This window comes from Corythoichthys intestinalis, chromosome 13, assembly GCF_030265065.1.
Source record: "Corythoichthys intestinalis isolate RoL2023-P3 chromosome 13, ASM3026506v1, whole genome shotgun sequence".
Classification (NCBI taxonomy): Eukaryota; Metazoa; Chordata; class Actinopteri; order Syngnathiformes; family Syngnathidae; genus Corythoichthys; species Corythoichthys intestinalis.
The window spans coordinates 20,686,408-20,713,489 of NC_080407.1; the positions used below are offsets into that span (position 1 = coordinate 20,686,408).

General features: G+C 38.7%; 1 protein-coding gene across 1 annotated transcript; it reads left to right on the top strand.

The window, feature by feature from the left end:
• Positions 1-933: 933 nt before the first annotated feature.
• LOC130927864 (zinc finger protein 79-like) lies at positions 934-26,863 on the top strand. The gene is made up of 3 exons (XM_057853960.1): positions 934-1,336; positions 15,029-15,424; positions 24,488-26,863. Exons 1-3 carry the CDS (start codon positions 1,192-1,194, stop codon positions 25,597-25,599), a joined length of 1,653 nt encoding a protein of 550 aa, XP_057709943.1. The 5' UTR covers positions 934-1,191; the 3' UTR covers positions 25,600-26,863.
• The last annotated feature ends 219 nt before the right edge of the window (positions 26,864-27,082 follow it).

A 27,082-nucleotide genomic window follows, 5' to 3' on the forward strand; every position in this document is an offset into this window, starting at 1 on the left:
TACCCGACGATGCCAATATCAGGGAAAAGGAACACGAGAAATTAATTCTTGCTGTAGCTTACCAGATCTAACATGTTGTGATTATGATTATGTTGTCTACTTTGCACCAACAACTGTTTTATTGTTTACCGGGGTCATTACAGTTTTATATGAGAGTACTTTGAGTCCTGGCAAAGTCCAGTGCCCCCCAGTACCCGTTCTTGTACGTATGTCCAGATCTTGAAGTTCAAACACATAGTTTTCTTCCAGCAGCATCTTCACTCAAATGAGCTAAACTTCCACTTTAGAGCCTCGCATTGCGTGAGCTGTGAACCGCATTTCATTTTTGATATTTGCGTACACAAATTCAACATAATAATTCTAAAAATGACATTACAGTAGTGTTAGATGCAGTGTTTCTTTTCCCCCCGTTTTTTTCGTTTTTTTTTTTTTAATGTGGATATTGTGATTTGTTTTTTGAAGCATTGACTCGTGACAGGTAGATTTGCTTCTGCTTTTGAGACCAATCTTTAGAAAAAATGTTCTCAAAATACACTTTGAATTGGCTCTGGAAAATATTGTCAAAGTTGTACTTCTGTGTTGATTTGCATTGACCAACATGGAATTTAGATGTTTAATAATGAATAAATAGACTGTCAAATATTATTATTTTCCTTAAATAAAAATAATACCGCCAAAGGGCAGTGCTGAATGCACTGAATGATTCCGGTGAAGAACTACACCTCCCATGATCCTTATAGGAGAAATGACAAGCTACGATCCCCCTGTTGATTTTTTTTCTTCCATATGTCAAAATATAGATTGAGTTAAAAAAGAGAAACATTTTTATCTTGTAAGGGAAATTGCAATTAGGGCTGTTTTTATTTTTAATATTTAAAAAAGGCGGATTTCACGGTGTGATTGGGCTGGAGACTGTCTTTCCCATCATGCAATCCTGGTCGGAAATGAAAAAGACTGTCCAAGGTGGAGCAGTTTTTTCTTTGTGCACGTAATTTTTTCCCTAGATTTCAGTAACTTAACTAAATCGAAGTCTCGACGACGTGTCCAGCATTAGTCACATGACGGACTCAAACATCAGTCTTCAAGTCTCGTCACTCGTTGAAATGTTGCCGCCTACTTTAGCAGGCAGTAGCCTGGCTAGCTAACCGCTAACAAAGCTGTAAGGCACGTCGTCAAGCTTTCAAAAATCAAATGAGAAATATGTTCGCAAGGACTACACCGGCTGCAGAAAAGTTCCAGGAGGAACTAAGTGGAGTAAAAGAGGAGCCCCCGCGCCACCAAGACACGACTGTGTGCAAAATAATGCATGCAAAGATTGTTCTTCGCAGATTACAAGGTTGGTTCACTTTTGATGATACGTATACTGTACACCAGTGTTCCCCAAACATTTTTGCACCACGAACCAGTGTGATGTGGACCCTATTTTCATGGACTGGCAATATGTGGCAGAAAATGACAGTAAAAATAAAATAACACGAAGGGACTGAAAACGAACATTTAGTGCAGGGAATATGTAGCTCTCCATATCAAGGGCATAGGTTTGGTCTCAATGTTGGTAGGGACACAATAACCTTAATCATAACCTGCATGTACACATTTTGCTGGGGACGGGACATTAATAATACAAAACAGATTGGGTGAACGGCGGTATTCCTCTCCAATAAGAACCTAATTAGTTGATTGACTTGATGATTGATGCAAAATAAATATGTATTGACCTACATTAACTTTCACACTGCAAATTTACAGTATAATGTCTTAATCTGTTAAATTTTCTTGAATCGAGTCAAATAATTTTCATCTTGTTTTGAGTTTTAAAGGTTAGTAATGCATCAGATTCTTCCAATTACTTTTAGTAACTATTACCATTTGTTCTTATCAACCCTATTGACCCTACTCACGTGACGTCACAGCCACGCCCCAGCGCCATGTTGTCCTATAGACCCTACCCACGTGACGTCACAACTCCGCTCTCCTGAATGGTACCGCCCACTTGTCCGTCAAAACATAGTGTTAACCTGTTACGGCTACGTACATTTCTCCTATTTACGGCGTGTTTTTCTGCTCCTTAACATTAATAATCAAAATGGTGAAGGCGTGTGTGGCTGTTGGTTGCACTAACAGAGAAGATGGAAGGAGAGACTTGAAGTTTTACCGTATTCCGAAGGATCCAAAGAGGAGAGCGAAATGAACGGCTGCAATTCGACGTGAAAACTGGGCACCAAAAAATCACCACAGACTATGTAGTAGTCATTTTATATCCGGTAAGATGCATTTAAGATATACTTAGAGGGTTTTGGGCTGACAAATAACCACAATTAAGATCATTGCGAGGCTAACCGCCGACAACCTACGACGTAGTACGACATAGTTTCAAATTCAAGATGTTTGTGACTTCCCTTTCTTCCACCATCGTTATTTTTTGAATAATATTTAGCTGGTACCAAGTGAAAGAAACTGGCCTCGTCTACGGAGCTGACAAATAACCACAATTAAGATCATTGCGAGGCTAATCGCCGACAACACACGACGTAGTACGACATAGTTTCAAATTCAAGATGTTTGTGACTTCCCTTTCTTCCACCATCGTTATTTTTTGAATAATATTTAGCTGGTACCAAGTGAAAGAAACTGGCCTCGTCTACGGGGCTGACAAATAACCACAATTAAGATCATTGCTAGGCTAATCGCTGACAACATACACGTATGTATGTAGTGAGAGTGCTATCGCTAAACCATATAAACATTAAAAGCCTTAACTCCATTGACAAACGACATGAAATACATTAGACTTGACAGTGGATGTTAGCAATAACAAAAGATTTTGAATTGAAAATTTCGTAACTCACCTTTCCAAGCACAAGATAGATTCCTGCCGAACGAGGACCTGTTTCACCCAACCAGCAACGAAGTATTTATAAGCCTCCAAGCTCTTGAAGTTTTTCAAATTTTCGTGGGAATAGGCTGATTTTGTGTGGACAAGATAGTTGTACAGTTCAGGGTAGCTAGCAGATGTCAGGCAAATACGGCGGAGACAGCGGGTCGAAAAACATCGATTTGGGCATCAAATATGGATCTGGCGACTGTATAGAACGAAGCTTTTCCACATAACGCCTTTTATGCAACACATCCAGTGAGTTTACGGCATCAGAAAGCACCGGGTCTTCCATGAAATGCATTTTAAATTCCTCGATCAATTGAAAACAATGCTAATACAGAGACAAAATGACGGACAAGTGGGCGGAACCACACAGCGAGCACGTGGTTTTATGACGTCGGTGGGTAGGGTATATACTCGTCATGTTAATGCATTAGCGCTTCGTAAATTCCTCCTATTATGGCGTGTTTTTCTGCTCGTTAACATTAATAATCAAAATGGTGAAGTCGTGTGTGGCGGTCGGTTGCAAAAACAGAGAAGATAGACGGAGAGACTTGAAGTTTTACCGTATTCCGAGAGACCCGAAGAGGAGACCGAGATTGACTGCTGCAATTCGACGAAAAAACTGGGCTCCAAACGACTACCACAGATTATGTAGTAGTCATTTTATATCTGGTAAGATGCATTTAATATATATTTATAGGGTTTTGGGCTGACAACCACAATTAAGATCATTGCTAGGCTAATCGCCGACAACATACACTCAGACGTTGTGAATGAACTACCTGAAAATATATAATTATAAGGGGATAATCAGACAGTTGTCATACAATTAATTTACAATTTCACTATTGAGGTCAAAAGCCAAAAAATAAATTCAACTAGGGACAATCTGGAGTAGTGCTATCGCACTTCATATTTATTACATATTATATATGTATGTAGTGAGAGTGCTATCGCTAAACCATATAAACATTAAAAGCCCTAGCTCCATTGACAAATGACATGAAATACATTAGACTTGATAGTAAGCCTGTCGCAATATACAATAATTCCATTTATCGCACGGTAAATAAAAATGAAGGCGATAATTCTTCCGCTGCGATTTATCGCCTCGCGTGCACCTGCGTGCGCGCGTGCGGCTGACGTGCTGTTAAAAGTTCGGCTTCCTTGTTACCAACTCCGCAAAATGCATTTTAGTTCTGTTTTTAGTTTAGTGCAGTTTAAGTTTAGTGCAGGTGGAGAAAAAGAAAAGGTGACGCTTACCATTGAAATGAAGAGGTTAATGATAGCAAAATATAACTTTGCATCCATGAACTGGGTCGTAGAATGCCGATCTCGGCCGGCGGTCCCCCTCCGTTCGCCAGTCTTTATAAGTTAAGGTGACAGTTCTTATTGTGGTAACATCGCCTAAGAAATCGCCAGCTTCGTCAGGTTTCAAATCATATAATTTATTCCATCAACTCGCCGAGTGTCCACTGCTGTTGACGCCAGGATCGAAACAGAAAGTAAAATAGCGCTTTCCTGCTCACCGTCAGCCCCGCGGTGCATTCAGGTACACTAAAAAAAGTCCGCCACATTATGCGTTGCGTTCAGGTACACTGAAAAAGTCCGCCACCTTAGAAGCCGATTTGTTACATAATTACAGGTACTGTAGTGTATTATTGTTATTATTGCTATTATTATATTATTGTTATTCTGATTTTTATTCATATTTGATTTGTTTTGCTCTTTGTAATTGCTATTTGCAATAGTAACAGCAGTATTTATTTAGGATGTAGTAGGGGGTTTTGGGCTGTGGAACGAATTATTGAAAATTATAATGTATTCTTCAGGGAAAATCATGCTTGACATACGACCATTTCAACTTACAAACAAGCTCCTGGAACGAATTAACTCCGTATGTAGAGGTACCACTGTATTACACATGAAACGCCATAGCAAAAGCTATGAGGGGAAACGTTTTAATTTGCCTAGATGCTTAAATTATTAAGTGGAATTTTATTTTTCTTAAAAAACACATTTTATTTCTTCTGTGTTTCTGTGCAGCATTAATATTGTTGTCTTTTCCTAAAAAGTATTTTTGAATTTAAGAGTAAACATTTATTGCGTTTAAATGGGTGTACATGATCTTTTAATATATACTGTATTCTCACAGTGTTATTGTAATTTTTTTTTTTTAATTGGGGGGGTGCAATAATATCGCATATCGCAATAATTTATTAAATAAATTATTCCACACTAAAATTTGTTATCGCAACAGGCCTACTTGATAGTGAATGTTAGCAAGAACAAAAGACTTTGAATTGAAAATTTCGTAACTCACCTTCCGAGCACAAGATTCCTGCCGAATTTTCGTGTACAAGGACCTGTTTCACCCAACCAGCAACGTAGCATTTATAAGCCTCCAAGCTCTTAAAGTTTTTCAAACTTTCGTGAGAATAGGCTGATTTTGTGTGGACAAGATAGTTGTAAATATCAGGATAGCAGAAATGTCAGGCTAAGACAGCAAAGCCAGCGGGTCGAAAAACATCGATTTAGGCATCAAATACGGATCTGGCGAATGGATAAACTGAAGCTTTTCCACGTAACGCCTTTTATGCAACGCATCCAATGAGTTTACAGCGTCAGATAACACCGGGGCTTCCATGAATTGCTCTATAACTTGCTCGACTAATTGAAAACAATGAGAATAGGTCTAAAAAATAGGTACAATATGGCGGCCGGAAACAGCGACACGCCCATTTTGTGACGTAGGTGAGTAGGGTCTATACATCTAAAAGTCGGTAATTTTTCACCTAAATCAAGAAAAAGATGCTTTCAAATAATGTTTTGAACAATTAGGCTCGAGCGTATGACATGGCACTCGCGAGGTTTCCGCCGCTATCGCCATTGTGGAAGCGAGAAACATAAACTGAGGCATTTCAACACAGGTCGCTCTTTAAAAATGGTTGGAAATTATTGTGCGGTAAAGAATTGCAACAACCGATCGAATAGAAAGGAGAATGTACAGCTCGACGGAACACCATTGAGTTTCTTCCGGATCCCTACATGGAGAAAAGGCGAGGGAAAGCTCATATCTGAACTTACCAAACGTCGAAGAATGGCATGGGTGGCCTCGATCAGAAGGAAGGGCATAACGTTTGATTCTCCAGTTACACACTGAGTTTGCTCTATGCACTTCCACTCCGGTAAGTTAATTTCATTTGCTTACGCAAATTTCAGTAACTTTACGCCCTAAGTCGGCCTGTTGTTAGCTATTGCTACAGCTAAACAACTAGCATGCATACATGTGCATTGTCTTCATAAGACATAATTCCTGTCGTTGCTAAATGAAAAAGCTGTAATATTTTGACGTGAGAGAGTGGCAAAGAATTTGTACACAGGCTACATTTTATGCAGCAAAAGATTTGTACATCCGTGGTCACAGACTAATGTAAACACACATTTCCTACCTTTGCTAGAAAGATGGTGTTGCCGTTTGCTATGGTCATAAAGTGAAGATCCTGCACCCATCCGCAGCAAAACTGTTCGTAGCTTTGTAGCGATTTGTAGTTTCGGAATTGCTGATGAGTGTTGTAACATATACCAAACACTAAATACAGCATGATGTCCATTTCGCGTAGTGGTGGAAGCTTGTCGACATCTTTATTCCATTTGTGTTCGGCTTGCTCGTGAGGGTCAACATTGTTCACATCCTTAAAATTGCTCACATATCTGTCCTTCGCCGTGGTAACAAGTTTTCCCTACATTTTTCCATCTTTGGCACTCATAGTTGAATTGTATTTGCCGTTAAGTTTAAATGTCCCGTGATGCAGACGTGCTTCCGCAATGGCTGGGTTGTCGCAAATCTCGCACGATCCCGTGCTGCTGTGACGTAAACGCTCGAGCCTAATATCTTCTCTTGAATTAAGAACATTTCTTTTTCTTTTCCGTTAACCTGTCCTGTTCAGCTGCTTGTCACGTAGAATGAAGATCTGAGTGTCTGATTGGTCTAAACAGTTTTAATATATCACATGGGATTCATGGAAGTATGACATACTCCCATTGTGATCATTCAACGTACCTCGTTTATTAGGAGAAAGCAGCGAACAGGAGGGGAACAGAAGGAGAGAGACACAGAAGAAGCACAAACAACAACAACAAATACATTGAACGCCAACACAACTATGAATATGTTGGTGCCATCATTAGCTAGTTGTATTATTGAATTAAGAAAATTTCTGGCAAACGAAGATTAAATATACAATTTTTTTTTAACTTAAAATAAATCTGTTACTATTTTAAGATAGCTATTTTATATTATTTCAAGAAATCTGAGTAAAATTTACTGGAAGCACTGGCAAATACTTAATTATTTCTATTAGATTTACACTGAAAACAAGGGAGTTTAATTTTTTTTTCTTCTATTTTAGGGAGGTGTTTTTTTTTTACAGTGCATATGTATTGGTTCAGGTGATGCACCGTTTGATTCAAACTAGGAGTGGGAACCTCAGGGCACGATACGATACGATTCGCGATACAAGGCTCACGATAACGATTATCTCACGATATCACAATACAACAATTATCGATATATTGGTCAGAAAATTGATACATGATATTCTATGATACAACTATTGAAACGAAAAGGAAAAAAAAGATATTTCAAAATAGAAAAAGTACTGTTTAAGTCATTTATTAAACAGTGACACCTTTTCCGTGCAACGTTCCTGTAAAATATGAATCTACTGCAAATTGTGTACCTGCACATATATAGAGGAAACAAACCAAAACCACTGATATCTCTTGGAGAGATCATGATGAATGGCACCCTTAATTTCTTTAAAATTTTAAATCTTTAAAAAAAATTTTTTAAAGTGCTGTAAGTGTCAGTCAGCAGTTGAGCTTGGAGTTGGGCAATGATAAAATTGTGGGTCTTTTCTTCGTATACGACCTTTGTTGCCAAAAGCATTGGTTTGAGCACTTCCACCATCTGCTTCAGCATTTGAGATGTAGGGTTCAGTCACAATTTTCCTCACCTTAAAAACAACAAAATAAAACAAAAAATATTAGTTACTTAATATCTTTTGAGTTTAAATCCTAATTTTTTTGTGTTGGAAGTATTGAGTGAATTAAAAAAAAAAATTGAATGCATAGAAATTAAAAATGCAATAATTACCTATTTTTAATCTGTACGCTACATTATCATGTACATCACCTTATATATCTTGGAAGTTAGTCAAACCATTTTTATAGCTTATTGCATCAAAACGGCAGTAATAACAGCTTGCGTAGTAAACTAGATGGAAAGTGGTTCTCAAATAATATCAAGTAAATCAGTTAGTTCATGTAGGCTTGTTCGATAATCATTTTCATCCAGTTCAGGGTTCTGGTTTATTCTATATCACTCAACACCAAATGTCATCAAAATAATACATGTAAAATAAAAAATCAATTACATTGCAGAACGTTCTTACCTCAAGTGATGAAAGTGAAGCAGTGAAGAAATCCGTGTCCACTTTGTCACCAGCTGGCAGTGAACCTTATTTTTGTCAGACAATTCTTGCATACAGCAAAGTCCTTGTTCACCTTACTTCCTTTCTTGTTGGTGTAAAATCTGAAGTGTGACCACATGTGATTTGTAGCAATATTTTTGTCACTTTTTCCTCCACCGTTCCCACGAAGCTTTTTAATTTTTTTCAACCCACTTGGAGCTTCCTCTTTTCTTCTCTAGACGGCTTGTGCGCACTTTACCTTCACCGCCACTCTTGAGCGCCCCTAGTGGCTAAGGAATTGCTCAACAAACACAGCAGTTTACAGCATCCAATGGCCAATATGTAAAATAAAAGTATCGATACTTGGCGGGAGCATATCGATAACCCATCGGGTTGCAAAATATTGCGATATATCGCTGTATCGAGATATTGTCACACTCTTAATTCAAACCTTCATTTTCAAAAACTGCTAAAGAAACATTTTGAAAACTTCCAGAATAAATGTCTGGATCTTATTAGGAAATTTAAATTGCATTATTTGAACACAATTTATATTAACATACACAAGAAATACAAACTTGTTAATCATCTCTTAAGTATCCAGGAATGCAATAAAATCAACATTTGTCTTAATACCACTCAAAATTTTCTGTCTAAATAAATCAAATACAACAAACAACTCCTTGGTCAGGAAATAACAAAAATAAAATAAAAATGGAGCCTTCTTTCAGGAAAAACACTACTGCGTTTGTCCTAAAGCAAAGCCAAACTCAACAAAAAAATGATAGCTCCAAAATAAATTAAATACAACAAACAACTCCTTAGTCAGGGAATGACAAAAATAAAATAAAAATGGAGCCTTCTTTCAGGAAAAACACTACTGCGTTTGTCCTAAAGCAAAGCCAAACTCACCAAAAAAATGAAAGCTCCTTTGGGCTGCTTTCAGACCACATAAGCAAAATAAAAATGAAAACTGGGGAGACAGGGGTAAACCTTGGTACACTAAATTTCTTACAGCTGAGCAGGGTCAAATATATTTTTCACAGTTTATTTAACCTTGACATAGTAGGACACACATCTGCACAAATAAATTTACAACGAGTAAGAATGGCAATCAAAATATTAACGTGAAGCGATGGCTAAATGTAGGCATGGAACATATAATACCGGAGCAAATATCTGCTAAAAAGATAAATTGTAAAACTACGAAAAACAATGGGCAACAGTCGCAAGAATGCTGAAGCTAGAATAATGATTTTCTTGCATGTGAAGGAGTGACATAATAGGGCTGCAACTAACATTTATTTTCATCATTGATGAATCGAACAATTAATTAAATGAATAATCGATTCATCTGAGAAATGTCACTTCTTTCAATTACCTTCACAATTCACCTTGAAGTTTTTTTCGGCATGTCGTAAGTAGCAATAAAGACATAGTGGATGACTATTTCCTTCAAATAATATTTCATTACAGCTTCCTTACTTAACTAGTGTACAACTGTATAAATTCCCAAATTTGTTGGCAACTGATTCATTACTCGATTTAATTTCTTAGTTGTTGCAGGCTTATTAAAAAGCTAGTTTAGACAGTAAAAACGTGCATAAGTGTGCTGTGGCAACTCATTGTGCTAGTGAGAGGCTGTTCTCTGCAGCGCGCGCTTCAAAGTGTGCATGGACTCAATCAAGCATTTAATAAAGACAAGCATTTTTTTACATTATTTTAGTTTAAAAATATTTCACATTATGAAGATTAGGCATGAAAATCTCTCACCTTTCGGCGAAATTCGCGGTTTTGAAGTCAAAAAGGGTGACCTACGTGAATTGCGTAGATCTGAGGAGAAATTCTTTTTTGGGGGGGGTTGGGAGATTTTATTTAATTAATTATTATTATCATCATGTGATTAACGTAGTACGTAAACTGAGCAATTCAGAAATCGGTCCTTTAAAAAAGTGACACTTGGACAGTCAGCAAATCCTTCTAGATGCTTCGCTGACGAGAACCAATCATCGGCCCAAACTGCGTTCCATTATTCCAATCGCGCGCACTCTTTACGTGTACATGGAGTTCTTGGAGAGCCTTTGTTTGCATTGCAAAGCTGCGAAAACAAAAAGCAGGCCTTATCCACACCGGGGCAGACCAGAGCGCAGAACACACACTTGCCTGTATTTGCCAGCAGATTGAATTTGGTGAGTAATGGTTTCAATCGTTTTCATATTTTGCAATATAATAAAGTTACTGCCATTCGTTGCAGCTTGCGTTGAACACTGCCAGAGCTAGCCAAATCTCCCGTGAAAAAATCGCTCCTGTTAAATTGGCGTCAAGCTTGTGTATTTAGCGGTAATATAAACGAAGAAACACACTGTTGAGTCAAATTAAGCGGCATGCTCTCAGATGGAGGGCGGCGCCTCACATCGCTCCCGTCGTCCGCCTGAGACGCGTTGTTTTTGGCTGGGACTTGAGCTGATGGCCGGTGTCGGCACAACACCGGCCCGACGAGTGGGCACTGTAAAATATTACAAGTTGACTTTACTAAAAAAAAAATAATAATAATATGCAAACTTGCTGCCTTAAAAAAAGTAATTTATGTTGACTTAGATGAATTAGATTTGATTAACTTAATTATTGTGAGTTGGCAGTTCTCAAATAACTTAAATAATTGGAATATAGTCACTTGTTTATTTTGAGTTGGCAGTACTGCAACTAACCTAAATAACTGGATTACAGTAACTTGTTTATTTTGAGTGTACAGTACTCAGATTAAGTTAAATAATTGGATTGTCGCAACTCTTTCATTTTGAGTTTGCAGTATTCAAGTGATAATTGTGCATTAATTACTATTCTCATAATTTCAGGACATTAACTCGGCATTGAAGACATGGAGTCAAACTAGTTGCCCATTACAACATGACCTTGAGCTCTGGTAAAGCTAACAGGTCTGATTTCTCCAACAATATTAGTGATCAAAACTGGAACTACAATCAACATTGTCCCATGGTTTAAACTGTGCAGCAATGATAAAATAAACATAAAAATGCGGAACTCTTTTTTTTTTTTTTTTTCTAAACACACAACTTCAAGTTTAAATTTCACTTTAACACCTGGAACAGTAAACAAGACACCTTGTTTTTCTCACATCACCGAAAGAGTACATGCAAAATGTGTACTGGAGTTATGCACCTCAAAAACCTAAAATCTTACCAAGAATATGTGTCTTATTTTTATTCAAATTCTAATTTCACATTGAGCTCTTTCGTCTAAAAAAAAAAGTCTAATTTCTAGTCAAAAATATGTCATTAGTCTTAACCCTCATGCTGTCGTCGAGGGTCAAAAGAAAACAACTATTTTGATTTTTCTCTTTTCTTTTTTTCCTCTTACTATCCTTTCTCCCTCTCGTCCTTCTTTCCTCCACCCCTTCCTTCTTCCTCTACTCATTCATGTTTCCTTCCTCTTTCTTTCCTCTCACCATCCTTTCCCCAACCCTTCCGTCTTTCCTCCTTCCTTCCCCCTTCGTTCTTCCACCCATTCCTTTCCTTCCTCTTTCTTTACTCCCACCATCTGTTTCCTTTCCTCTCTTCCTTATCTCCTTCCTTCCATCCCTTCTTTCCTCCCACCATCCTTTCTTCCTCTCTTCCTTCTTTCCCCCTTCCTTCCTCCTTTCTTTCTTGTCCTGAGGCCACCGCAAGGATTAAAATAAGACATATAACCTAAAAAGTTGAAAAGAAAATCTTGTTTTTCACTTGTTTCTAGGGCAATTTGACTTTTATTTCAAGCAAATTTTCACCTGAAATAAGTACTTGCACTTGTCCACAGAACAAGGCTTTTTTGCTTGTTCTTAGTGAGAGAGAGAGAGAAGAAAAAAAAAACTGTTCCAGACATATTTTTTCTTATTTCGAGCTAATGACATTTTGCTTGAAACAAGTGAAAAAAAGTTACTTTTTAGAGGTGATGCATCTTATTTTAAGTGACACTTTCATTTGGAAATTAGACATTTAGACTAGAAATAAGAAAAATATCCTTAGTAAGACTTCAAGTTTTTGCACTGTATCAACTTGCCTACACCTCTAGTTTGTTTTTCAGAGTGAGCAGTTTTGGAGTGAGGGTTTTGTTTCCCAATCCAAGCATGGCTGTTTGAATGAATCTGAATGTGTTTGCCATGCGTTTTGGGTAATCAAAGTGGAGGGCATACATAAGCCCAAATATGAGGCAGACTGCCTGGGGAAAGTCTCTAACATTGTCCATGACAGTACTTCCCTCAAGTACGATGGCAGTGGAAATGGGCTGGAGGTGCGCTGCATTTAGACCCTGCTGCTGATAATCTTCGCTGACAACAGTCAGCACCCCAACTGTCACTTAGGCGACTACTTCTTCTTTTGCTGTATCCTGCAAAAGAAGCGCACACAACTACCTTCTGAATCTCATCTTCTTTTGGGGAAAAAATCCCCTAGAGCAACCCTAAATTCATTCACATGGTTTTTCAAAGTGTGAGATAGAAGAATTCACATCCTTAATTTAACTACATTATGTACTATAAACAAATTTACTAGGGATTCTGATAATTTATGAGTGAGATCAGAATCCACCTGATTCTGATCAACTAAAAATAACTGTATTTTAAATATTTGACAACACTATGAAATAATAATGAATATGATTTGTCAGTAAATTGAGATCAGTGAGTGTCTTTCTTCTTTCAATGGTCCTTACAAAGCAAGTCTTGTAAACTTCACTGGAGTCGTCACCAAGTAGAATGGGAAGGCCTTTGAGGACAACAGAGCAAAGTGCTGTTACATCAGGTGACTAAAAATACAGAGAGAGAAGAGTTATTAGTTAAGAACTTTGTAGCATTTTGAGGGGTGGGTGGAATTTGTGTTGATAAACTGTTCTGCTTTTCCTCTAGTAGTGCAGGCCTATATTAGAGACAGGGCTTTAAGTTGTAAGTATAATTAGTAATATCTAGGGTTGTTCCGATCATGTTTTTTTGCTCCCGATCGTTTTAGTTGGAGTACCTGCCGATCCCGATATTTCCTGATCCGATTGCTTTTTTTTTTTTTCTCTCCCGATTCAATTCCAATCATTCCTGATAATTTTTCCTGATCATATACATTTTGGCAAGGCATTAAGAAAAAAATGAATAAAACTCGGATGAATATATACATTCAACATACAGTACGTAAGTACTGTATTTGTTTATTATGACAATAAATCCTCAAGATGGCATTTACATTATTAACATTCTTTCTGTGAGAGGGATCCACGGATAGAAAGACTTGTGACATTGTATATTGTGATTAAATATTGCCATTTAGTGTATTTGTTGAGCTTTCAGTAAATGATACTCTAGCAATGCCCCAATGCATGATGGGAAGTGGAACCATGACTGTGCGTAGTGCTACTAATTGATATATCTTCTCTGCGTTGGGATATAACATATGGTGTTAAGAAAAAGATCAATTGCTACCTTGCGTCCCCACATTGCTTCCCATGATATTTCTAATCGTAGGGAGAGGGATTGTAAGGCTTTAGCCAATTGAAAAAAGGCTCTAAAGGTTGCCAAAATTCACTCTACCCATTTAATGCTGCCTTTTATCTCTATATAAGTAAAACGGCGCCATTACAGATTGAGCGCGACAATGCGTGAGTGGGTCGTGCAGTGCATGCATTAATTGCATTAAATATTTTAACTTGATACATTTTTAAAAAAATTAATTACCACCGTTATCGGGATACATTTGATAACCCTATCTTAAGCCTAAACTAAAGACTCTGGATGAGTGTAACATATTATGTCTGTAACGTTAAATACAATTAGAAAATGATTTAATTAAAAAATATATATATATATTAAAAAAAGGCATGGCCGATATTTTTTTACCGATTCCGATACTTTGAAAATGACGTGATGGGACCTGATCATCTAAATACCCCATTTTACACATCCCATTTTCCCTGTTAACATTTTCTTTGTAGTAATAAAAACTCAACATTTCAATTCAATTTCAAATGAAATGCCCCTGTGCATGTATTTCATTGAGCAGAAAAAGCACGCACTCAAAATGTGCAAACTACCATATTACTGTACGTTTTTCATCCTAAGAATGACAGACTGAGAGACACGTTTCGATGAGTAGTTCACAACAACTGGTATAGGTCATTGGTATGGTCATCAAAGGAGTACATCTGCCTCGCTTGCTCTCCACAGCAGTATGCAGCAGCGACACAACAGAGGTGGGCAGTGTGGATGGTATGTGGTACAGGCCCAAGGTTAACTGAAACCACACATTATGCTGGAGTGTAAATTACTCAAAATTTGGTTAAAAAAAAAAAACAACAACAAACAAAAAAAAAAACACACACACACACAACAGAATCCTTACCACCCAGCTGATGTGCTGCATCAAGTCTGTCAGTTTCTGTCCTGTAGTTCCTTTTTTTGGACTTGAAAAGATCAATGACGCGTGGGGTGTGTTGGTCTAGGGCTTCATAGAAGTCTCCTTCAAAATTCTTACTGGCGAACTTGTAACGGCGTAAAAAATAATTAGATTACCCCGTTACTGAAAAATGACGCCGTCATGAAACGGCGTTGTTTATAATGGCGTTATTCCCAACTCTGAATATGGCAAATGAAGAAATAACATTTGGCCCAGTTGTGATTATTGTCTTGGTCTTGCAGATGTCAGTCAAGTGCATCGTCCTGAACGCCAGGAGTCTGCTCACATGGAAGAAGAGGAGGGGGAGGAAGAGTCGCCATACGCCAAGACCGTGAAGGAAGAGTTCATCCACATAAAAAAGGAGTATTTCATTAGAGTTGAGAACCCCCACATTGAGGAGCACCAGCAACCTCAACCCCTCGAAAAAGAGGAGGAGGACCAGATAAATGTTAAAGTGGAGGTGGTGGACATCCCCAATGGGACTGATGAGACCTTGAAGAGGGAAGCTGGAGGTCCGAGTGAGGCCAGCAGAGGGGCGGAGCCACTGAGTGGCAGCAGTTCAAAAGAAGGATTCCAAGTAGACAACCTCCTCGCTCGACCATCAGAGAGTGACGACTTCACATCACACTCGCTGTTCTGTGAGTATCACGTTACTCAACATGAGGGGAGTGCGCGGCTCTTTCTGAAGAACTGTCATTTGGTGGCATTCGTTCAATAAGTTTAGTCTTTATGCGATAATATGTCCAGCCTTTGCTGTTTGACTATATTGTGCAGTAGAGTGACCGTCTGCAGAACATGCATGTGCACCGTGATTGTGTGAAAGACAAGCACATGGCGGAAAACACTCAGGTGCATTGAAGTTCCGTTCTGAGACCCCCAATTACGCCAAGTTTCAACATGCATGTGGCATCATTATAAAGTTTACAATATCATTATTTATTTATTTTTTCAGCAGGAGAGCAGTTTTTGACACCCTATAGGTAGGTCAAATCATGTGAGCTAAAAACAGAATTTTTTTTAGACCTTTGACCGGGTTTTTCCTTTTAAAAACAAGTTTTGGACACCCTGACTGGTACATATGAAATAACACTTCAAGTTACATTTTGCAATAAAAAATTTATTCAAATCAACAAAGGGGAGATAATTGGGCAAGTTCGGAGCAGGGGAAGTATTTTTTTGTAATCAGGGAAACAAATAAAATCAACAACTAGATCTTAAAGAGGAATCCCCCCACCCCCACCCTCCACTTTGTAATTTCATAGTCAGCGGGAGTAAGGACTACCCATCTGTAGTAATCAGGTGGCCCCCTTTCGGATGATGCCAACGTCTTCATCTCTGCTGTTTGCATTGACATTTCTAGAGGTGAGAATCTTTTGGCACCTAACGATTCGATTACGATTAAGATTAAGATTCAGAGGCTCCAATTCGATTATAAATCGATTATTGATGCCCCCCCCCCCTTTTTTTTTTTTTTTTTTAATTTTTTTTTAATGTTTTGTATATTTGTTCCAAAATTGTTCAAAAATCCTCTCAGGCTAAATAAAACAAACTACTATTTTAGTATCAAGTTACCTGTTAAAAACAGTAAAACACTCAAGTCCCCATTCTGTATCAGTAGCTAAGCCTGTCGCAATATGCAATAATTCCATTTATCGCGCGATATATAAAAATGAAGGCGGTAATTTTTCCGCTACGATTTATCGCCTCGCGTGCACGTGCGTGCGCGCGTGCGGCAGACATGCTGTTAAAAGTTCGGATTCCTCGTTACCAACTGCGCAAAATGCATCTTCGTTCCAAGTCCGGCAAAAACTAGCGCCGGAGCCAATCGTTCCCATTATATCCTGTTGTTCAATGTATACCGGCCGCATCAGTGCTCCGGAGTGACTGTGGACCATCTACAGCGCGCCGGTGTCGTTGACGTGTGGGCGCTCCCGTCATGAGTGACATTTCACGCGGGTGGCTGTTTTTCGGCACAACGCCGGATATTTACAACGAAGTCCGCCAAAACATTGTTACCGACTAGGCTGCTACGAACAACCTCGCTTTGACAATAAACAGCTGATTGAAATTAAGAGCGCTGTGTCATATGCTTGTGTTGTGTAGTAATGAGCAGACGTGACTTCAGCGGCGCTTGTTAACTTTTTTAATGCGCGCACACACTAGATATCATGAAATGGCACTCTAGATATGCTACGTCCCATGCCATTGGCTACGTGAGCACAGAGTGATTATGGGTTACGTAGTCCATATACTACATCGATGAATTCTAAACTGTCATGACTGAATGGAAGTTAGGAAGGCCAAATCATTCCATACCAGTGACTACAGATAATGTTGCAAATATTGTTAATTCAGTACGTGACACAGATGGATTCGGACCACAAATAGGATGTCTTGCTCATGTAGTAAACCTAGCTGCTAAGAAAGCTGTAGCAATCAACAGTGTGCCTTGCCTCACTTTACAAACAGTAAAGATTGTTCTCAGCACTTTTGTACAAACATTTTTCAGATCAGTAAGAAGTAAGCACATACAATAAATATTATGCACTAAAATGCATGTTTATACGATGGCAATTTAATTTTTGCTCGCTAGCAAAAAAAAAAAAAAACGAAACAAAATATAATTGTTATATTTTTTTACGGAGCATTAAATGTATTGAATCGGATCGAAAATCGTGACCCCCGTATCAAAAATCGTACCGAACCGTGACTTAACTGTATCATTGCATCCCTATGGAAAACCATTGCAGAAGCTATGACGGGGAAAAGTTTTCATTTGCCTAAAGGCTTAAGTTATTGAGTGCATTTTTTTTTCTCTTTTTTAAATTTTTTTTTAACACATTTGATTTATTCTGTGGTGCTGTGCGGTATCAATATTGTTGTTTTTTATTGTTGTTATTGTAAATTGGTTAAAAAAAATTGGGGGGGCGCAATAATATCGCATATCGCAATAATTTATGAGAATAATTATCGTACACTAATATTTGTTATCGCGACAGGCCTATCAGTAGCTTTAAACTACATTCAGTTAATATAATGTTGTGAATCAACCGTTAAAGTTGTTAAAATTGCGCATGTTATTCCATAATTTCCCTTATGTCTACTTTCGACATGTGAACGTTTTAAAACTTTCATCATTTAAAGATAGATTCAAGCCAAGATTTTGCCAATTTAGGGGTATTTTAGATCAAAAGTAATTAGTTTCACTACAACAGAGGCTTCTAGAGAAGTCTACTGCTTTAACATGGTGCCTGTTTTCTAGCGCGGGAAAGTGTCATTTCGCATCTAGTTCTTGATACATGCTCTAACACGGCCGTCGTCTGTCATTTCACATCTAGTTCTAGATATATGTGATATCTACCATAGCCGTATGTTGCCGTATGTTTGTAGCAACTAGCAACTGGGCGCTGTTTGTAGCGGCTGACGGCTGCAGTCAGGTATTATTGTTTTTTTTTTATCTAGCAGCATTAGCCGCACATGGTATTTACTCTCGGTCTGTTCGTCATTGCGTCCCTAAGACCGCGCTGACTGTGTTTCATTTCCGCTTTACCTGGTATAATTCAGTCATCGGAATTTGGATGTTTGTGAATCCTTCTCGAATCTTCCACAGCCGAATCGCGAATAATCTAAGAATCGGAAATTTTGCACGCCTCTAGAGGTAACGCACTGAGCCATTGTCATCATGGACCTTCTGGTGGTGTCGTTTCCCCGCACGTAGACAAAAATGGAAATTTCCTAAATAATACAATGATTACCAGCTGTAAATCGAGACAGGACATTATGTTCGCTTTCGAGCTGCCACATTTAGATTACCCGCACATAGTGAATTTCCTGATAAACATGAGGAGTACTTACACCCACCAAACTTTAAAACCCTTCAAATGGGTTGAAATACTTCGTAGCAGGATTCAAGGAGCTTTTATTGGCGAAAAACACGTCAGATGTTTACATCGTCGTCGTAAGGTGAGTACATTTTTCATGCACACTGCCCACACGTAGATTAATTTCAAGCAGACCTGTTGCCAGATGGGAAACAAGAAATGCGTACAGACTTGTTGCCAGTCAGGGAATATGAAATGGATCTGGCCTCCGGTCCCGCGGCGGCGTCTCGGCGCTCTCCTGCTTCCGGCTTCCTTTCTTTTCTGCCTGGGTATCATCCCTGCGTGTATTATGAAATAAACATGTTTTTTTGTGTCTCATGCACCTTAAACGCACATTACACGTAATGTGGACAGGTATAAAAATAGTCGGCAAAAATACCCTGGAGAAAATTTTCTGTCCTAGTGTAGCCGTAGCCTTAGTCAGATTTCATTTCTCTCTGCACGTGGAAGTGGGAGGCTTTCCTCTTGAAGCATAGGCGCAGCGACCAAAGACGCCCAAACACACTCAAACGTTAGCATAATTAAAAACGATAATAATACATTTGGATACCTGCCAGTGTTGTTTTTGACAGCCCTTTTAATTTTAGTCTCAGTCTTTTGGTTACTTTTAATCAATCAATATTCAAACAAGTTTTAAACTAGTTTTAGTTGACGAAAACCAACATTTTTAGACTAGTTCATAGACTTCATAATATTTGACATGACGCGGGAAACGGGGCCGATCCGTAGGGGGCCTATTTTCAAAAACTTCAAATATTTTTAAAACTGTGCCGCTACTGACCTAAAACCAAAAAGGCCATATATGAGTCTCCGTGAGCAGCGGCATCAAAACATTCAAAGTCGTTCCCTTATAAAATCCAGATTAATTATTTTTTATATAACTATAACAAAACTTAAAATGGCTATAAAATTCTCAGATTTTACACTAGATGCACAAAAAATCACCAAATGCAGAGATAATCACCTATATTTTCAGGATCAATATCAATAACTAACATACAGTGTATCACAAAAGTGAGTACACCCCTCGCATTTCTGCAGATTTAAGTATATCTTTTCATGGGACAACTCTGACAAAATGACACTATGACACAATGAAAAGTAGTCTGTGCAGCTTTCTTGTGTACCGTCTTCAGAAGAGGCTTCCTCCTGGGGTGACAGCCATGCAAACCAATTTGATGTAGAGTGTTGCGTATGGTCTGAGCACTAACAGGCCGACCCCCCCACCTCTTCATTCTCTGCAGCAATGCTGACAGCACTCCTGTAACGAGTCACACGACATTTTTGGAGGGAAAATGACAAGCAGTACTCAATTTGGACATTTCGGGATGTACGTAGTTTGTAAGGGCTGTGCTCACTTTTGTTGCCAGGGTTTTAGATAGTAATGGCTATATTTTGAGTTATTTTGAGGGGGAAATAAATGAACTCTATTATATCTGCTGCACAGAGACTACTTTCATTGTGTCAAAGTGTCATTTTTTCAGTGTTCTTCCATGAAAAGATATACTTAAATATCTGCAGAAATGCAAGGGGTGTATTCAGTTTTGTGATACACTGGATAAGTTTTTGACCAAAATAACAATTTATTATTTTTTTTTTTTTTTATTACTGCAAGTTTTCAACAGCTAATAAATCACTCAATTTAACATCAGAGACTTAATACTTGAGGAAAACATGCAGAATCAATTATAAATAATATATAGATTATTAATAAATTCTATATACAATCACAACTTATTATAGAATATAAAAGCCCTTTATTATCACAGGATAAGTTTAACTCTCAAAAGTGACGTGCAACTATGAAATCTTAATAAACATAAATATGAAATGCGTATGAGATAGCCCTATAAATCAGGCAGTGCAAATAATCGATGTGGTGTTACCAGGATGTGAGCTTCGTCTTTCAACAATCACTTAGCCTGTTTCTATGCCTTCCGTTTTTTGATCAGCTTCTTCGACTTGTAAAAGTCCCTGTTCCTCGCCGTGTACATTCTGCCCTCCTCTACTCTGCTCCTTTTCCTGCTGGCCGGCCACTCCAAGGCCTTGTTCTTCCTCGGTTCTGAAGTCACATCCTTGGAGAAGTTCGCACCAAAAGAGGGACCGCCAGGAACTCCAGCAGGTGCTCTTGTGCTTCCTGCACATCAGGGAGTCCCACAGGGACATTCCGAAGGACGCCATGTGGGCCATTAGGGAGAGATGACCCTAACACAGACATGTCCAAAGTGCGGCCCGGGGTCCAAATGCAGCCCGTGGTCAAATTTCATCCGGCCCCCAGCCTCTGTCATAAGATCAATAACGTCTGGCCCACACACAGACTTAATAAATTGGTCAGCAGTACGGGTCAGCAGTACTGCTACCAGAAAATGAAGTAGCTTACACACTAGAGCTGAAACGAATACTCGAGCAACTCGAGTTTAAAAACTGATCCGAGTGATTTTATTCACCTCGAGTAATCGTTTATTTTGACAGCTCTAATCATCACGTTTTGCTCGGACTACTTTTAATGCGGGACAACGCGCTGATGTCACGTGCGTAGAGGAAGAAGCAAAAAAAAAAAAAAAACTACTGCAGCCGACAGCCCCTACAAACGACGCCGACGTTGCCAAATACTAGCCCGCACGATGGTTGGTAGCAGGTAGCGTCTGATGAGTCTCATAGAGATCACATGTATGTTGAACTAGACACGCATTGACAGACTCAGCCACGTCTGGGCAGCGTTAATAAACAGCTGCCATCTTAAAGCAGTAGAGCGCTAAGCGCTAATAAAGAGCGCTAAAGCGCTAATAAATAAGATTAACGTTACTGTGACTAGCTCACGTAACGTTAGCCCTGCGGAGGGCTAGGTTTCTATTAATTATGACCACTTTCGATGCGTGGCTAACGTGTCTTACATACAGGCTTTAACATACCATAGCGTTATGGAGTGATGAGGATGTAAAATAAAAACTCAATAATGCTAACTATCAATCTTAGCTCAGTAGTCATTGCTGGATAAAACACCAAGTAGCACTGGTCCCTAATGTGCTCCAATACAGCCTGTATCATACATTTATTTTGAACACTGCAAAAACTCAAAATCCTATCAGGACTTACAGTTTAGACTAACTTAAAACTTAACTAGAACTTAAAAATGGCTTGACACAAATAGAAATTCAATTGAAACACGTGGGAAAAAATCCTAACTTTTAAGTGATGTGTGTTATCAAGCGTAAAGGCATTTTTAGGTGTATATATATATATATATATATATATATATATATTAATAAGGTCTAAAGGTTTTTTGAGTGAAAGCAGCGAATTAGTCTTTTTTTTTTATTCTAGTTACATCTGAGAAGCAATTGTTGGCTGTTTTCAACAATATACATCGAAAATAAAGACATTGATTGACTGAAAATGGTTCAAGATTAGAAATGTCTTGTTTTCTCATGTATATTTATAATTGCTCTTCACCTAAAAATGTATTTGTTTTATCCGATTACTCGATTAATCGATAGAATTTTCAGTCGATTACTAAAATATTCGATAGCTGCAGCCCTATTACACACTAAATGCTGCTCCTCATTTACCCACTAAAAGGCAGCAGTACTCTAAGCAACATTACCCCGTGTGAGCCTTGACTTCCAATTTTCTTAAATGGCGACAATCAACAACAACAAAAAGAAAGTTGACTGCAACGGCCAACACTTCAAGGATAGGTGGAAATTGGACTATTTTTTTAACTAAAATACGCAACATTTGTGTCTGCCTCATTTGTAAAGAGACAGTCGCTGTTTTTAGAGAGTTCAATGTGAGGCGATATTACGAAAAAAGACACGCTGACATGTACGACAAGATTACAGGGAAGATACGCAGCGAGAAATTGAAGCAACTTGAAGCTAGTTTAATTTCACAGCAGCAGTATTTTGCAAGAGCCCGAGAGTCGAAAGAGAACGCCACAAAGGCTAGTTGCGAGATTGTTGAAATTATTAATTTAAAAAAATTATAAAGCAAATGTGACACACAAATGGCTTGCTAAAATTTGCTTAAATATATTGGTGTAGGTCAAGGACGTCAGCCAAGGTCGGCCCCCCACATTTTTACAACACCAGATCTGGCCCCCTTTGCAAAAAGTTTGGACACCCCTGCCCTAATAATTCTTCATTATGTCCACGAATGTCTTTTGCAGCTTGTCCATTCGAAGCACTTCCTGGTCAACTATAATCTTTTGAATGATGAATGGTCTCACAGAAGAAATTATAGCTGTCAGTGAAGGGTGTTTTAGTACTGAATAACATGCAAACACACATAAACTATGTGGGAACCGTTTTATCCGTGTCATATTTGGATAATCGTCCAGTCACAATTATCTAAGCTTGACAATTTTGTAAATTTTTCCTAAACAAAATTATCAAGTATGTTTTTGGAACTATAATTAAACAAACTAAAGACCCTTGTTGTCATTGCCTAATTTTTATATATGTTTTACCATCTCTAAACACAAAAGACCCACTCCCAGTTATTTATTGGCTATCTAATGCTATGCAAGTCTCAAACTTTTTGCTCAATGTAAAACAATCAAACATAATAATGGTGACTTTTAAAATGACACAGTTCCAGCCCAGAATTCACATTGTAAGTCTTAACTTCATATGTGATCTGACCAGAATCCCCCCACAACCCCCATTATTATCCAGAACAAAAGGCGTGTGTGTGACTTACCTGTAGTCAATGTCAATGTGGTAAAAATTCACGTCGACGCATTTTCAGCAAGATCATTCGACGTAGCCTGGAGAGAAAGCCTTGTCTGATGCAGGCTCTGCAAGTTTCCACCATTTTTTTTTAATTTTTTAGAATGGAATAGAATAGAACGCCTTCTAAATTCCTGCACTTTTTCAGTGTGTGTCGAACTTTGATGTGCCTCTTCAGATTCGTAGTACAGGTATTTTCTCCACCAAGTATGTAGCAACAGCCGCCACACTTGTCTTCCACGGGGACAGTGCATTGCATGTTTCTTTCGGCTGGATTATAGTTAAAAAATGAGACCATGAATCCTTGCGCCTGGAGCCGCCATTAATGTTGATGTTAGATCACTGCTCATCTGGACTGCCTCAGGGGATGGTGGGGGCGTGCCCAAGTTACGTGAATGACAGCTGGCTCGGAAGCAGGCTGAATGACTACAGCACAAAAAAAAAATACGTGCACAACTATCAAATCGTGAACATATGACAGCTACGATGGCACATTTTCATGTTGTCGTCTCGTCAGATGTAAATTGGCAATGTTTTTGTCACGTTAAAATCATCAAAGACGTGTTTTCAGCTCGTCATCGTGACGTCATGAAAAAAAAGTTCGCTTACGAAATGGTTTCGTTGTCCTCATTGTTGACGAAAACAACTGTTTGATACCTGAAAATACTTCCAAACCACAGTCGTGGTGGCTGTGAGCCAGGCGTTTTTGCAAGACTGCGTCAGCCAGTACGTTCCTTATAGCTCTGTTTTAATGACATCATCACAAGAGGACTGAGGTTCTCACACGATTCAATAGTAAACCTTTGTTCTTCAAAACATTTCAACCAAAATGGAATTTTTAGCTATTTTTGGCCGATAGTTTTCGGCGCAGAATTTTCAGTCGCATCTCTAATACAATGTCTGTTTTGTCTCGAAATGAACAACGTTTATTTATTCCCTTTTATTTTTTGATGAATATTTTTTGAAACCCCGCAATGCACTGAATCCGCGCAACGTCAACCGCGAAGTCGTGAGGGAAAGAAAGAAAAGACTGGCCGATGACACGGTGGTGCTCAATAAAATATATCAGTGGTTTTCTTGTGTCTTGCAGGTTTCAAAAAATATCTTGGTGCTGAGCCAGAATCTCCTGGCGTAAAAGAGGATGTTGAGCGCCCCCAAATCAAAGAGGAGGAGGAGCCAGAGCCCTGTCAACAGAAGGAGAGAGAAGAGCACCTTCCAATCAAAAAGGAGGAGGAGGAGCTGCCATATGGTAAAGAAGAGGAAGAGCATATCACCAGGTTGACTGGTGGGCCCTTGAAGAGTGAAGAAGGTCCGAGTGAGGCCAGCAGAGGGGCGGAGCCTCCAAGCGGGGGGAGTAGCAGCAGCTCAACTGAAGGATTGCAAGCAGACATTGACATTGCTCCATCAGACAGAGATGGCGTCACGTCATACTCGCCTTCCAATGATAATGGTCATAAGACATCTCACGGTGACGACAAACTCTGCAAATGTTCTCCGTGTGGGAAAACCTTTGCTAATAAGTATACTTATCGTACACATATGAGGAGCCACAATGGAGAAAAGCCTTTTGTCTGCTCAGTGTGTGGTCAAAGATTTAATCAGAAGGGATCCTTAGAAAGACACACAAGAACCCACACTGGCGAAAAACCTTTTACCTGCTCAATTTGTCATCAAAGATTCAGGTACAACAGCAACATGATACTCCACACAAGAAGCCACACTGGTGAAAAGCCTTTTTCCTGCTCAGTTTGTGGAAAAGGTTTTGTTCAGGCGGGAGACTTGAGAAAACACACAAGAATCCACACTGGCGAAAAACCTTTTGCCTGCTTAATTTGTGATCAAAGATTCACTCAAAAAAATAGCTTGAAAATACACACAAGAACCCACACTGGTGAAAAGCCTTTTTCCTGCTCAGTTTGTGGAAAAGGTTTTGTTCAGGCGGGGGACTTGACAAAACACACAAGAACCCACACTGGTGTAAAACCTTTTTCCTGCTCAGTTTGTGGTCAAAGATTCACTCAAAAAAATAGCTTGAAAATACACACAAGAATCCACACTGGCCAAAAACCTTTGTCCTGCTCAGTTTGTGGAAAAGGTTTTGTTCTGGCAGGAGATTTAACAAAACACACAAGAACCCACACTGGCCAAAAGCTTTTTTCTGCTCAGTTTGTGATCAAAGATACATGCACAACAGCAACTTGATATTTCACACAAGAACCCACACTGGTGAAAAACCTTTTTCCTGCTCAGTTTGTGGAAAAGGTTTTGTTCAGGCATTAGACTTAACAAAAAGGGCAACTGAAGAGCTTTTCGGATTTCGCTCTTGAGTGTTTTACACAGTTGAATTGTATTAAATGTATCATTCGCTGTCTCAAAAAGTCACATTAAAAAAATAAAAATAATAATTGACCGCGTAGTTTTTGAGTTATGGCCATAGCAACACCATAGCAACGAGGGACGCGCCGCCCTGCCGACCGCTACCTGATGACATAACTTCCAGGAAGCCTCGCCACCACTCTGAACACAGAAATATAGCACCACGCTATCCTCGCCGTATATTGCAAACATTTTCTGGGTTTTACTCGCGAGATTCGTCATGCCATTTCGATGTGTAGCGATGAATTGCTCACAGGAAGACTCGAGACTCTGAGTGGTCCAAAAAAACTTTTGCAAATGTTTGGACCGTTTTTGTGAGCATGCATACAGGTCCCCAATCGGCTCATTGTTTTCATCATTTCAGCGACGACAGCTTTGAAAACCTACAACAATGCAACGTTGGTTTTACAAAGACGTAAGTAGAGACCCTTAATGGCTTTTATGATTCTAAAATTTAATGCACTTCTGTTGATAAACGAGGGGGACTCCTACTGCCTGTTTGTTGAAGTGTGACATTTTTTGTTGTTGCTGTTGCCCTTGTCATAAGGAGATAGGTTAGGAATAGGTTACAGTATTGCCAAAAGTATTGACTCACACGATTTAACTCTCAAGTGCCATTATATATATACAGTATATCCAATACTGTTCCTGTTTCAAACGACACTTTTCACAGATATTTGAAACCGTAGACCCCAAATTAAAAAAAAAAAAATCAAAAGTGATTCTATAACACAGCCTCACGAGATGCTTTCATCATTGCTGACTTTAGTGAAATATTAATATTATTACTTAATTGCTAATTGCAGCTTTTGTCCACCTTTCAGACAGAATAACATCATGCAAATGGGTAGTAGTGGCACATATCCTCCTTGGGACCATGTATATTGTAAAAATGGCTGTGGCTTTTTTTGTTTTTTTAAACTTCTTTACTAAAATGCAACTGATTGTGCTCAATGTGCCAATAATATTGCATTAAATTGACTTTAATGTCAGAAGGCTATTAGATAGTAGGGTGTCCTAACTTTTTCCTCAGTTAGAATATGTATTTTCGTTTATACTTGCTTTAATTAGTAAAAAATTATTTTTTGTTGTTTACCTGAAATTAAATCACTTTCTTTTCCAGAGATAAAGAAAAACAAGCTCAGACATTGATATGTGAACATTTCTTAATAAAGTACTGAATATTTAATGGGGTGCCCTAATTTTTTTCTCATGACTGAATGTCTAATCATTAATCTCTCCATTTTATCTGATATATCATCATTTAATAACTTTTTTTTGTACTTGTTGAGCTATCTCCACGTAGGTT

Excerpts from the sequence above, each read along its gene's own strand:
- LOC130927864 (XM_057853960.1), top strand. The coding sequence starts at position 1,192 with ATGAGAAATATGTTCGCAAGGACTACACCGGCTGCAGAAAAGTTCCAG. Across the intron at positions 1,337-15,028 it reads TGTTCTTCGCAGATTACAAG|ATGTCAGTCAAGTGCATCGT; the intron begins GTTGGTTCACTT and ends TTGGTCTTGCAG. Across the intron at positions 15,425-24,487 it reads CACATCACACTCGCTGTTCT|GTTTCAAAAAATATCTTGGT; the intron begins GTGAGTATCACG and ends TGTGTCTTGCAG.